This window comes from Lampetra fluviatilis, chromosome 41, assembly GCF_964198595.1.
Source record: "Lampetra fluviatilis chromosome 41, kcLamFluv1.1, whole genome shotgun sequence".
Taxonomy (NCBI): Eukaryota; Metazoa; Chordata; class Hyperoartia; order Petromyzontiformes; family Petromyzontidae; genus Lampetra; species Lampetra fluviatilis.
Window position 1 is genome coordinate 3,873,729 of NC_136315.1, and position 13,189 is coordinate 3,886,917.

At 51.4% G+C, this 13,189-nt stretch overlaps 1 protein-coding gene across 1 annotated transcript in view; it reads left to right on the top strand.

Moving 5' to 3' along the window:
- Positions 1 to 13,189, top strand: part of LOC144946465 (protein TBATA-like) — a 28,688-nt gene that overhangs the window by 11,906 nt on the left and 3,593 nt on the right. The window contains exons 3-7 of the mRNA XM_078875357.1: positions 6,927 to 7,249; positions 7,946 to 8,200; positions 9,394 to 9,479; positions 9,987 to 10,151; positions 12,539 to 12,620. Coding sequence (XP_078731483.1) covers positions 6,927 to 7,249; positions 7,946 to 8,200; positions 9,394 to 9,479; positions 9,987 to 10,151; positions 12,539 to 12,620 — 911 coding nt within the window. The remainder of the gene's footprint in view (positions 1 to 6,926; positions 7,250 to 7,945; positions 8,201 to 9,393; positions 9,480 to 9,986; positions 10,152 to 12,538; positions 12,621 to 13,189) is intronic.

Here is a 13,189-nt window from a genome sequence, read left to right on the forward strand (position 1 = left end):
TGAAAGGCTACACCGGGGATCTTTATCTTTGGTGGCGTGGCGGTAAGCGCGCTGCGCTGCCAATCTGGAGACCCGAGTTCGATGTCCCGCTCACGGACGACACCTGTGACGATTATGTGAACCGGTCATGGGCCTCCCCTAGGTCGACTCAGCCTCAAATGAGTACCTGGTGAAGGTGTGTAAACATCGACACTGGGGAGACAAAGGCAGCCGAGCGTGGTGCTGGCCACCTAACCCTTTGTGCGCCGTGCCGTGCCGGCCTTCATAGGGGGCTCGCTAACAGAACTTGCCCTTAAAGTATGTTGAGGCTATGCGGGGGATCTTTGTTTTTGGTGGTGTAGCGGCGAGCGCGCTAATCTACGAACCTGGCGGGACGAGTTCGATTCCCGCTCACGGAAAATGCCAGTGACGATTTCATGAACAGGTCTTGGGCCTCCCCTAGGTCGACTCAGCCTCAAATGGATACCTGTTACAGTTGGTAACACATCAGTCACCCACCCGTCCACCCTCCCGTGTGCCGTGCCGCCTGCATAGGTGTTCGCTCACAGTACTTGTCCCAAAAGTCTGTTAAGACTATACGCGGGGATCTTTGTCTGTGTGCGTGCGAGGAGCTGTGGTGCAGCGGTTAGCGCTGGGAACCAGGGAGACCTAAGTTACTGGGGGGGCGGGGGGGGGGGCATTCATCCAGCAGTAGATAGACCGTGGCTCATAGCCAACAACGGTGATGGCGGCGATGCAATTCCCTGACATGGTTTGCCGTCACCTCCGATTCATTCAAAGAGGAACACAAAAGGCGACAGGCCGTGTCTGGAGCCACTGATCCTCAACAGACCTCACTCACATCCACCTCCCCATGGCTCCCACCTCTTCCTTAACCCCCAACCCCCACTCATCTCCACCCTCCGACTCCCACCACCCACCCCCAACTCAAGCCTCGGTTGCCCAGACAGCCCCGGGGCAACTGTAGTCAACAACAACGTGGGGTTAGCAAAGAACACAAACACGCGACGAGCATGCTAATCGTGCGCGCGCGCGTGTGCGGTGTGAAGGGCGTACTTGGTCCCGTCATAGCAACGTGGCCGGGTTGACGTGGGAACGGGCGTATCGAGTGGCCGCTTAGAAAAAGAAAAGAAATAACATCGCCGTTAGTCATGGTCAATCCACTGCTGGATGAAAGGTTCTGCCCAGGCCGACGTCAACTTCTCGCGTTGTCGGAACGATTCAACGCCAGCACACGAGATGATTTGATGTCTTCGTTGGACATTAACCCTGTACGCATTCCAATCCCTTGCTTGCTGTATGTATACATGTACGTTGAACTTCTTTCGCACCGTACGTAGCCAATCGTGATAATCAGAGGTGAGGGCAAGGGCGAAAAGCTGAAGACAAAGAGCAGTTGTAAAGAAATGAGTTTTCAATCAAAATGTAAACTTGCATAGCTCCAGTGGCTTTCAGTTCACCACCACTGTGGCTGTACGTACGTTGAACTTCTTTCGCACCGTACGTAGCCAACCATGCTAATCGGAGGTGCGGGGGAAGGACAAAACAAACAAACACAAAAAACACTCTTAAAGAAATGCGTTTTCAATCTACGTGATTTTAAAGTGGATAGATAAAGTGGTTTCCTAATGTCGGAAGGAAGAGCGTTCCAGACGGCCGCAGAAGCGCGCGACGCAGTGGCCATTCTGTGTTCGATGGCTCGACAAAAGTCGCTGTGATGTTGCCCGCGTGGTGGTTGATGCTCCTTAACGACATCGGCAGTCTGCCGCCGTTGTCATTCTTGACCGGTTCCTGCGAAATGAAGTCCACTCACTTTTCTCATCATTGCCCCAATCCGCGCGGTCTCCCTCCGTCTTTCAGTCGAATTCCAAGCATGCGTCTCCCCCTGTTTCGTGACTCACTTTCGAGTTTTGGTTTAATTACATGGTTTTTTTGCATACATTCCGCGCAAACATTCTAAGTGTAACCTTTTGGCAGACTCAGGGGTGGCTTTCCTGCATAAATGAGCGGCATTCAATGATTACCAATCTAAAATGATCGTCATGTTAACGTCTTGTGTATTTGATGCATTTGATGCTGATGGAGACATCGGAACACAAATACAAAGTAAGATCCCCCGTATAGCCTTCATAGATTGCCAGGGCAAGTGCAGTTATCGAGCACCTATGAAGGCCGGCGCGGTACACGAGGCTGTCCCAAGAAACGTACAACGTTGGGCTAACGTTGACTAAACGTCATCCAACGCTGGGGCCATGCTGAATGTTCGCTGGGGTGGTGTTCCGAGCACAGCAGCAGCAGCAGCAGAAGATGTCTCCCCACTGCTCGCGTTTACACACCGCACCAGGTACTCGTTTAGGTGCGGATGTGATCAGGGGAGGTACTGAATCCCTCTAAATCATCACTCGCCCATTGATGTTAGCCGCAGCTAGGAATCAACATCAGCTCTTTTACTTTCGGTGCGGCTGCTGGTTCAGCTGCAGATCAACGGCTACAACTTCACGTTCAGTTGGCCAAGCACAGACAACCGCGTCAGGAGTTAGCGGAGTAGTGGTATAATCGTGGCCGCGATGTCTCCTTTTTCGTAAAAATAATAGAAATAAAATTTCTTATTTTATTTCTATTATTTTTTTCAATTATTTTCTTTTTTACCTACGTGACTTAACCGAAAAACCTAAAAAGTATGAATCCTTGCAAGTCACGAAAGCTTCAAATCTAGAATCCTTCTTCGTATTTGTGAATCCGTGCATTGGGTCGTAATACTCGGTTACAGTTTGTTCTGGGCGACCAATGTATGTGGAGCGCGTTACAGGAACGCGCTGAAGCCAAACAAATCACCGACGACTTCGCTTGCATTACGAACAGAAGAGATCGGCAAACACGGGGCGAACCGTGGACGGACCGTGGTGGTGTGTGGGCTGGCGAGGTCTGGGCTCTCTATGGCTTCATACTTTTTGTTTTTTTCGGTAAAGTCACGTAGGTAAATAATAAAATAAAATAAATGAAAACACCAGCGATCGTTCTCTCGCTGTGGTTGTCCCCACGTGATGACGGACGCTTGTGTTGCGCCCGAAACGTCGTGATTTTAGTAGTAGGTTTTTACCCTTTAAACTGGTACAAAACTGACACCTTTATACAAGGCATCATGCTTGCAATAACCGCAACACAAGTAGTCAAAATGTTAACAAAAAGAAACAACTCCGATAATGGTAATGATATGCACTGTTCTTTAAGTCATTACCATTATCAGAGTTGTTTCTTTTTGTTTGCATTTTGACTGCTTGTGTTGCGGTTATTGCAAACATGAGGCCTTGTATAAAGGTGTCAGTTTTGTACCAGTTTAAAGGGTAAAAACCTACTACTATATTTTGCCACTGGTAAAGGAGGTCTCATAGTGTCGTGATTTTATTTAGTTATTTTCATTAATTTTATTTTTTACCTACGTGACTTCACCGAAAAAACCCCAAAGAGTATGAATCCTTGCAGTCACGACAGCTTCAAATCTCTATGGCTTGGTGGAGGGGGGAGGTGGGGTGCGGGAGGTTGCCGTCTCGCGTTGTTGAATCAGAGGCGTCAACGCCTGGCCCGGTCGCTTTGTCTCTGCCAATGGGGCGCCGGCGATGGATGTGCAATAAATATTTGTCCGCGCCAGGCGAGCGAAAGAGAGAAAGCCGCCACATTGACAGCGGCGAGTGAATGAATGCGACCACCGCAACGGCGATTGACGGAGAACGAGAAACGCGAAGCTGGGATAATAACAATAATTCAAATGGATAATTGCGCATTCCATCCTACGATCCCAAACTGCGCAACGCGTGAAAAGCAGGAAACACAAACAGAACCCAGGGACAACCGACCGAACTAAATAGGGAAGACCGCTTTCAAGAGATGGGGGTTTCAAAGCAGACTTGAATCTTTACTCTTTGGTTCTTTGGGTAAAGTCACGTAGGTATAAAATAAAATAAATCACGACGAAAGTTTAAAATCAAGATCAGTCTTGAATCTATCTACCGACTTTGATTGCCCTGATTTCAAGTGGCGAAGCGTTCCATAGCTTGGAATGCGCGTGGCTCGTTCAGCTCACCCCCTCCACTCCGCCCTGGGCATTCAACAAGCAGGGATTGTTTCATTCGGGACAAAGTCAAAGTCATTGGAATTACATGTCAATCTGCTGTTGTTATCACTTTCATTCACTCTCACAGAGATCTGTTAAAGAAGACTCACTAGGCCCCGAGCCGTGTTAGACTGACCTCCGGCAGAGATAGATATCTGGTATCTGGGTACAATCGTGCCGAGGCTGCCCTCGGTAGCGAGATGTCAACTAGTAGCCGCAGTGCAACGAATAGAATGCATCCACTACATGCCTGTCAACCCCTTCTCAGTGCCCCTAGCTTATTACAGACCAATTCAGACCTTATTGGTCACGCCGTGCCCTTTATACATCTCAACGTTCATCCTACAAAGTCCCATCACAAGGGAGAAACACAAACAAATAGTCAAAAATCTAAAAGAATCCCGTATTGAAACGGCTGTACGCCGTATGGACCTAATTTCCCTGTACAAGAATACGAGTAAACCGTGTGGATTGACAGCTATGATCACTGTTACACATTGTTACATTGCTTTTATGGCTTAATTTTGGTGATTTCGAAAAGTTTTTTGGTTTGGCCATGTTTGTTTGTTGTAGTACGGAGTTAGACTGATGGCCTTAATCTAAGTTGTCTTGTAGTTGTTGTTGTTGTTTGACTTGCATCCCACTGGGATTTTTGCACACAACGTTGGTGTACGGTGCTTTTTGTGGAATATTTTGCTGTCTTTTCCTGGATTTTCTGTTTGCAAATAGTCACATAGTCACTTTAAGATGTTTTCTTGTTCATGTTTTTGTTTAATGGTTTTGTTTTTTGTTTGTTGCGGTTGCACCCGATTCAAGAGCCGAATGGCTCACAGGGTTATACCAAATAAATGGAATTGAAAAACACTGGAACTATGCCACTCTTATACCTCCACGTCCAATTCTATACCTCTTCGTGGTTGGGGTGGGGGGGTCGCTGAGCCTCTTAACCAGTACGTGGGGCTGTGCAATTGCACTGCCTGCAACGTTGGGTTAACGTTAGCTGGAACTGTTACCCCAACATTGGCCCCAGCAGCATTCCATGTTTTGCTGGGCCTCCAGTGTAAACGTGCATTCATAATATAGGTAATTTTTTTGGGGTTAGATCGTGTAAATATAAATGTGTCGTTAAACCCGCCACCACCCGACACAGCCAATTAGTAAGGTTTGTCACGTAAACAGAACGTGCCAATTAGTTACTACTTCAGCGCACTGGTGTGTTGGAGAGTAAATCCACAACATTTACAATCTGAGTACAGTGACGTTTCGCTGGTAATTACATCCAGCACCATCGGGCGATTTTGGCAAAAAAAAACCTCACCACACTCGTCAATGACGTGTTGGCCTTAAAAGCAAAACAAAAAACGAAGTTTATTGACGTTAGATTTTTTAGGCAGTGTCATTGAACAATACGGTGGATTTTTCCCTTGCTAATTATTTTCGGAATGGACTCAAAAGGTCACGGAACCGATGGTGGAATCCAGTTCAATTTCAGTCGCGGTTGAACCCTTTGGCTCCGAGAAGCAGCAGCAGTTTGACAAATCTCACTAATTGGCCGCGTCGGGTGGCGGCGCGTTTAACGACGCATTGACATCCACGCGATCTAATCCCCTCCACCACCCCCCCCCCCAAAAAAAAAACCACCTTACTATTATGGATAACATTGGTCGTGAAAGACTACGTGGTTAACGGTTGCAAAGAAACCCTTGGGCCAACGTTGTTCGCTGTGTGGTCGGAACCGGCAATCCCCTCCCCAGCAGCGTTGGTCCAACAACGTTCCGCGGGCAATTGACCTCGGTCAAATCAAGATTGACCTCGGTCAAATCAATATTGACCTCGGTCAAATCAATATTGACCTCGGTCAAATCAATATTGACCTCGGTCAAATCAATATTGACCTCGGTCAAATCAATATTGACCTTGATGAAATCAAGATTGACCTCGGCCAAATCAAGATTGACCTCGGCCAAATCAATATTGACCTCGGCCAAATCAAGATTGACCTCGGCCAAATCAAGATTGACCTCGGCCAAATCACGATCGACCTCGGCCAAATCAAGATCGACCTCGGCGAATCGAGTGCGGAGGCGGTGGCGCGTAACCGGAGTGCGCTCACAGCGCGAAACCCATGCGCGCGAGCGTGGGAGGGGTGGGTGGGTGGGCACACTCCGTACCGTGTGTGGGGTGCGAGGAGGCGAGTTGCGTGTTTTGTGTGTGTGGTTGTTGTGGTTGTTGTTGTTGTTTCACTCCGGGGACCGACTCTACGCACGGCGAGTTGCTCCCACGGGTATATTTCTTAAGCTCCTTCTGGCCGGTCACGGGCGCTCTTAATTTGTAGTCGACGGCGATCCGAGGCGAGAGGGAGCCCACAATGCCCTAATTCGGGACACAATGATGGGGCTTTTATTGTTGTTGCAAGATGACTGGCCAGCATGCAGGAATTGGGTCATGTTACTCTCTCTCTCTCTCTGCTGAAGCCAATTCCGAGTTGTTTTTGTTGATGAAACCCGATTTAAGATGTTTTGGCTCACCAGGGTACTTCAACATAAACAGAACTGGATTGAAGCAGTGACGTCAGCAAGGAATTGCAGCGCTTTACCACCACCACATTTGCTTTACACTGGACCCACGTGTTTACTGATCGAGTTGCTGTTCTAAAGCAGCTGGGGTGGGCAGCTCTCGTGAGCTCCGTCGCTTGGAGGACCCTTCCAACAGCAGTGTCGTGATGAGGCCATTGCAGGGCTGCGCCTTCGTCGGCATAGTCCGTACCCTACTCAGCTGTCTCTCCCCCCCCCCTCTCTCTTTGCGCGCGTGCAAGGCTCTTTAAGTCCGAGGGGAAGGGAGCGGGCACCGAGAGAGGCGGACTGCCTCGCCCTTGTTCGGACACCTTCAGACCTCCTCGGGAGAGCAGATCCCAGCAGCAGCAGCAGCGGCGGCACCAGCAGCAGGAGCAGCAGCAGGAGCAGCAGCAGCAGGGAGTGGTGATGGCTCGCAAGGCGGCGGCGTCTGCGCCCCCCGCTGTGCCGGCTCCTCTGAGCCCGCGTCCCGCCACTCGGAGCTCGGCGCGGTTCGGCAACTTGAGCCAACACTCGTTCTTCTCCCGGCACAACCCTCACCCGCAACGCGTGCGGCACATCCGAGGTGGGGGTGGTGGTGGGGGTGGTGGTGGTGGGGGTGGTGGTGGTGGGTTATGCCACCACTGGGTCGGGGAGCGGCGGTGGCGCAGCGGGTAGCGCGCTGCGCTACGAACCCGGCGCCAGCCCCACGTGCGCCGTGCCAGCTTAGTAGTGGGTACTGGCTGGCAGCACTTGCCCCGACGGTCTACACAGCGAGACAGGGGAATGCCCGCACGTGTGTGGTGTGTGTGTGTGTTGAGCATGGCTAGGTGTGCGTCTACTTGCTCGTTTGTGTGTGCGTGTGTCTGCGAGGAGCGGTGGCGCAGCGGTTAGCGCTACGCTGCGTTACAAACCGGGCAACCGGAGCTCGATTCCCACTCACGGCCAACAACACCAGTGGCGACTATCTGAACCGGTCCTGCGCCTCCTATAGGTTGACTCAGCCTCAAATGAGTACCTGATGCAGTGGTGTGTAAATATCGCCACTGGGGAGACAAAGGCGGCCGGGCGTGGCGTTGGCCACTCACCTCGTGTGCCGAGGCGGCCTTCATAGGTGCTGCTCGCTGACAGCACTTTCCCCAACAGTCTGTTAAAGGCTACACGGGGTATCGTTGTCTTTGCCCTTTGAAGTAGGGCTATCGCTTGACGACTCCAGCTTGACGTCTCCATCCTTCTCCCTCTTCCCCCCCCCCACCTCGCCTTGCCCCTTACTGCGGGCCAGGTCTCAACGACGTGCCCATCTGCTCCGTGAACGACGAAGGCTTCGTGTCGAGCGCTCGCTACAGCCTCTCGCTGAGCCCCCTGCGCGCCCTGCTGCTGCGCTGCGGCCTCTCGGCGTCGTCCCCGGGGTCACCCGCCGGCCTCGGCCCCCTGCCCTTCGCCCTGCCCTTCCCGGCCACCCCCTCGTCCCTGCAGCAGCAGCAGCACGGCGGTGGTGGCGGTGGCGAACGCGGGTCCGTGCCGCGTGTGGGGCCTGGTACGTGGTGGTGCTGATGGTGGTGATGGTGCTGCTGCTGGTGGTGGTGATGCTGGTGCTGATGGTGGTGATGGTGCTGATGGTGGTGCTGATGGTGGTGGTGATGGCGCTGATGGTGGTGGTGATGGTGCTGATTGTGGTGCTGATGGTACTTATGGTGGTGGTGATGGCGCTGATGGTGATGGTGCTGATGGTGGTACTGGTGGTGGTGATGGTGGTGGCAATGGTGCTGCTGCTGCTGCTGGTGATCGTGGTGAAGATGGTGGGAGTAGGTGGTAGTGCAAGTATTTGCCTGCTATACATTTCCACGCGACGATGAGCCACTTCGTTGAGCTAACATTAGTGATAGCCAGGTCGCTTCTGAAAAAGAGCTGTATAGCTCAGTGGGCCTTACCTGGTCAAATACAAATAGATGATGTTGGTGGAGCGGTGGTGGTGGTAGTGATTATGGTGTTGACAGAGAGCACAAGGCCACCACTAGCTGAGCACGTGGTAGACCGACACGATTTGTGAACCCGTGCTCTCTGGCCTCTGCCTGCCTCGTACTCCCAACAATTCCCACTACCTCTTTTTGGTTCTTTCGGTAAAGTCACGTAGAAGGGAAATAATAAAATAATAAAAATAAAACATCATAAAATAATTCTCACGACGTTTCGGCCACAACCAGGTCTGTTGCGTTGTGGCCGAAACGTCGTGAGAATTATTTTATTATGTTTTATTATTATTATTTTATTATTTCCCTTCTACGTGACTTTACCGAAAGAACCAAGAAGATGAATCCCTGCAGTCACGAGAGCTTTAAATCGAAATTCCCACTACGTCGCACTCCCATCGTGCGAAAAATAAATAAAAGTGCGAAGGTTCAACGACTGCGTCGGTCGGCCACGCGCTCTGCCACCGGAAACCTCAGCCTCATTTTCCCTACATGACTTCACGTTCCTTGTCATTAACTTCACGTGTCAAGCGAAACACGAGTCGCCACCTTCCAAAGAATTCGCTCGCCCACCGCCTCGGCCCGACGGGCGTTAGCCGGCGACGGACGACCGCGCTCAGATCGCCCGGGTTCACAATCAGGATCTCCGTTCAGGCCGCTTTGAAACCCGATGAGCTGTGAAGCTCTTTGTCGCAAGACGTATCAGCAATGGGCGGGGGCGATTAACGGGTGTCGCTCTCCCCCCCCACCCCCCGTCCAGTGTCTCTCACGGACGCGTGGAGAGACGAACTGCGGGAGCTCACGGAGCGAGCTGGCTTCCTGGCGCGGCGGGAGAAGAAACCGCAGGTGCGACTTTCTGCAGCGAGAGGGAGCAACGCGCTCGGCGCACAGACAGCCCGCTTGCCTGACACGGCTTCTCCACTGGCACAACCGAGCCGTGCCAGGGCCGTACCCGAGCCAACTCGACGCGGCTCAGGAGGCGCCCAGGGTGGAGCGGGGCATGGCCCGGTGGCAGGGTGTGGTAGAGTGGGGCAGGCTGTGGTTGGGTGGGGCAGGCTGTGGTGAGGTGGGGCAGGGTGTGGTAGGGTTGTGGCAGCTTGTGGCTGGATGTGGTGGTGTGGGTGGGGTAGGGTGTGGCAGGGTATGGTGGGGTGGGGTAGGGTGTGGCAGGGTGGTACAGGGTGGGGCAGGGTGTGTGGTGTGTCAAGGTGAGGCACGGTGGGGCGGTAGGGGGAACGCAAGAATGACAGCTTGCGCCGGGCACCAAAAGCCTCCCTCTACATTAGGCTAACAACTTTTTGTTTCTGCAACCTTCCCCACCCATCCCCCCCCCCCGTTGTGTTTCGGCAACAGCAGCCGGAGGGTCCGGCCCTGAGACCGGGGACTCGCTACTCCCTCGCCACCGGTCGCATTGTCCCGCCACCCAGCCGCGCCGCGTCCCGCACCCCGGGACGCCTCTCCTCCCGCAACGGGGCGCGCGACCTCGCCGCCCACGGTGACCCCGACCACGAGCTCCTGGTGAGGGTCAACGGCACCGGAGACTCGGAGGTTCTGACAAGTGGAGGGCGGGGGGGTGGGAGATTCCCGGGACAAAGGACGGAAGGTCCAACCGCTCGCGCCACCGGCGCTTTGGTTTGTTTGTCCTTGCTACCGCGCCTCCGATTGGCACGGTGGGCGACGTACGGTGCGAAAGAAGTTCAATACACTATACGTACAGTACATACCAGCCAGATAAACAACTTTAATTCATCGTCATCGTCGTCATCGTCAGGCGCGACCAGGTGCTAGGTGGATCGTTACCATCGCCAGGACCTCAATCCAGGAAGTGGATTGATCATGGCTGATGATGATTACGCCCGGCTCACTCTCATCCTCACCTCGCGGCCCCCCCCCTCCCCCCCCAGTAAACATAAACATGCAAACGTTGGGCCGACGTCGAGCCAACGTCAGTCCAAAACATCAACCAACGTCTTGGGCCGACGTTTGCGTGTTTTACTCGGGTCCCCACGCGGGGGGGGGTCCTCGAGAACGCGCGGCGACGTTTTAATGACCGAGCGGTCGGGCGCGCAATGTCCAGCGTCTCTCCCCGCCCGGTCAGTAAATCGCTTCGTTAGAGAGGCCCACCCGTCTGACCCCGCGGGCGGTAAATATCCCCGCGGCGCCTTTGTCCAACCGACGCGGCGCTGTGTTTGCCGAGCTCGAACGTGCCGGCCGTCGTCGCCAAATGCGGTGAATGAAAATCCGCCGAGGCCAATGGGCACAAGCCGGTAGATTTACCGCGTGAAGATCTATTTTGTACTGCCAGACTTTCTCAAGTACAGGGGGTGCTTAAAAAAAAATGTAAGCTAACTCGTTGGTAAGTAGAGGAGTCACTGTATGTTGAACTGCTTTCTGAGCGTACGAAGCCAATCGTGCCAATCGGAGGTGCGGGCGGGGGACACACAAACTAAACGCAAATAAAAATTAACCCGTAAAAACAAAGTTTTTCACTATAAATCCTTTATATGCGTGGCATCGGTTTTATTTTATTATTAATTTCTGTTTTTCTTGAGTAAGAGTTTCATTTTTATCACATTGGTATTTTAAAATATGAAATTATTTTTTTCCTTAAAAGTGTAAAATTTTGGAAAAATGTTTTCACGAAAATAAATTGTCACGTACAACGATTCTGTGTGCAAAATGTCAGCTCGATTGCATCACGGGAAGTGGGTTAAAAAACGACTGAAAGATTTGCACGGTCGTAAGCGCGCAAGCAAGCAAGTGAACTTAATATAAAGGATTTAAAAAAATGAAACCTAACTCGTTCGTAAGTAGAGGAGTCACTGTATGTTGAACTTTTTTCTGACCGTACGTAGCCCATACTCTTAGGTTTTTTTCGGTAAAGTCACGTAGGTAAAAATAACAATAAATAATAATGAAAATAATAATAGAAATAAAATAAAAAATCACGACGTTTCGGAGGCAACACAAGTCTCCGTCATCAGGTGGGACCGTCACAGCCAGATTTACTGTATCAAGTGAGGAGAAATCCAAGAGGCAAGCTCTTAAATACGAGTTTAAGGGGGGAGGGAAGGGGGAGGGGCTTATCTGAATGTGGTAGCCAATGAATGGAACGGTGGAGGGGGGGCGGGGCTAGAAGGGAACAATTGGTGCACCTCAACTCGGGGTTGTGGCCGGTCTTAGCTGACAAATCCAAATTCAAAATAGCAGCGCTGTTAAACGCTGGGGATGTCAACACTCGGTAAAGTAGAATAGTACCTGTCAAATAAGACGGTACACATATGTGTAGTTAAATCTTTTTTACATGGTTAATAACATCTTCAGCTTCTTGGTTCTTTCGGTAAAGTCACTGTGACTTTACCGAAAGAACCAAGAAGATGAATCCCTGCAGTCACGAAAGCTTTAAATCGAAAAATAATAACATCTTTCCAATGATTACTCAGTTTGTACCCATCATCACGGTTGAAGTTATGTCTATGCTTGTATATCTGGATGGCTTCGTGTACAAATCGTGCTAATCGGAGGTGCGGGGGGGGGGACACACACACAAACTAAACACAAAAAGCAGTTTTACATCGATTACAAATCTCCAAAACGATCTGTGATATACCACGGCTGTCTAGAAAATTGATGGGTGGTTGTGAGGGGTGATGGGGTAATTCTGATAACGGTGTCATTCTGGATAGAACAGCACAATCACATGAATGGAGTATAATTCGAGGTATAACAGTACAATGACTGTGGTGTAATTCCTGGAATTACGGTGTAATCGACCGGTTTTCAAAAACGTCAACTCGGTGTGTGACTTTCGATGAACAGCGGTGTCAAAATCTGCTGTCACGTTCTGGTAAAGGCGGTGCTAGTTTGGTGATATAACGGCGTGTGCGTGTGCTCTATTCCTACAGGTGCTGGAACTGCTGTGTCAGATCCTGCAAACCGACTCCATCTCAGCCGTGAAGGAGTGGCTGCTGGCGGCTGGGCCACGCGGTGAGTCCACAATCGCGACCGACTTACAAACTCGCTGTCCCACCGTGGTCGAAGTCGTCCATGCATTCTAGATTTGAAGCTCTCACTTGATACAGCTGTCGTGCTGTGACGGTTCCACCTGAAGACGGAAGCTTGTGTTGCCTCCGAAACGTCGTGATTTTAATTGTTATTTTATTTTACTTTTATTTTACTTTTATTAATTACATTTTTTTACCTACGTGACTTTACCGAAAAAACCTAAGAATATCGTCCATGCAGTTGGACTATTGCTCTCCGTTATTTCTGTCCGTCGGTCCGTCCGAAACGCGGGGGGACGCGATGACCCTTTGTAAAGATTGCGCGCTGCCAACGAAGCTTTTGCGTGATGTTGCGTCACCATTATTGGGTTTGTCCTACGGGGGGAAAAAAACGGCCAAATCGTTGCCCAAATCTCGGGAGGCAAGGACCAGTCCTGCTGTCCCTTGGGGGACCGTGGATGACGTCCGTCAGGGTTTGGCTCTTGAGGTGTCTGAGTCCAATTCTGGACCCGCAGATCTTTGGGCTGGGGGGGGGGTGACCACGTGACATCC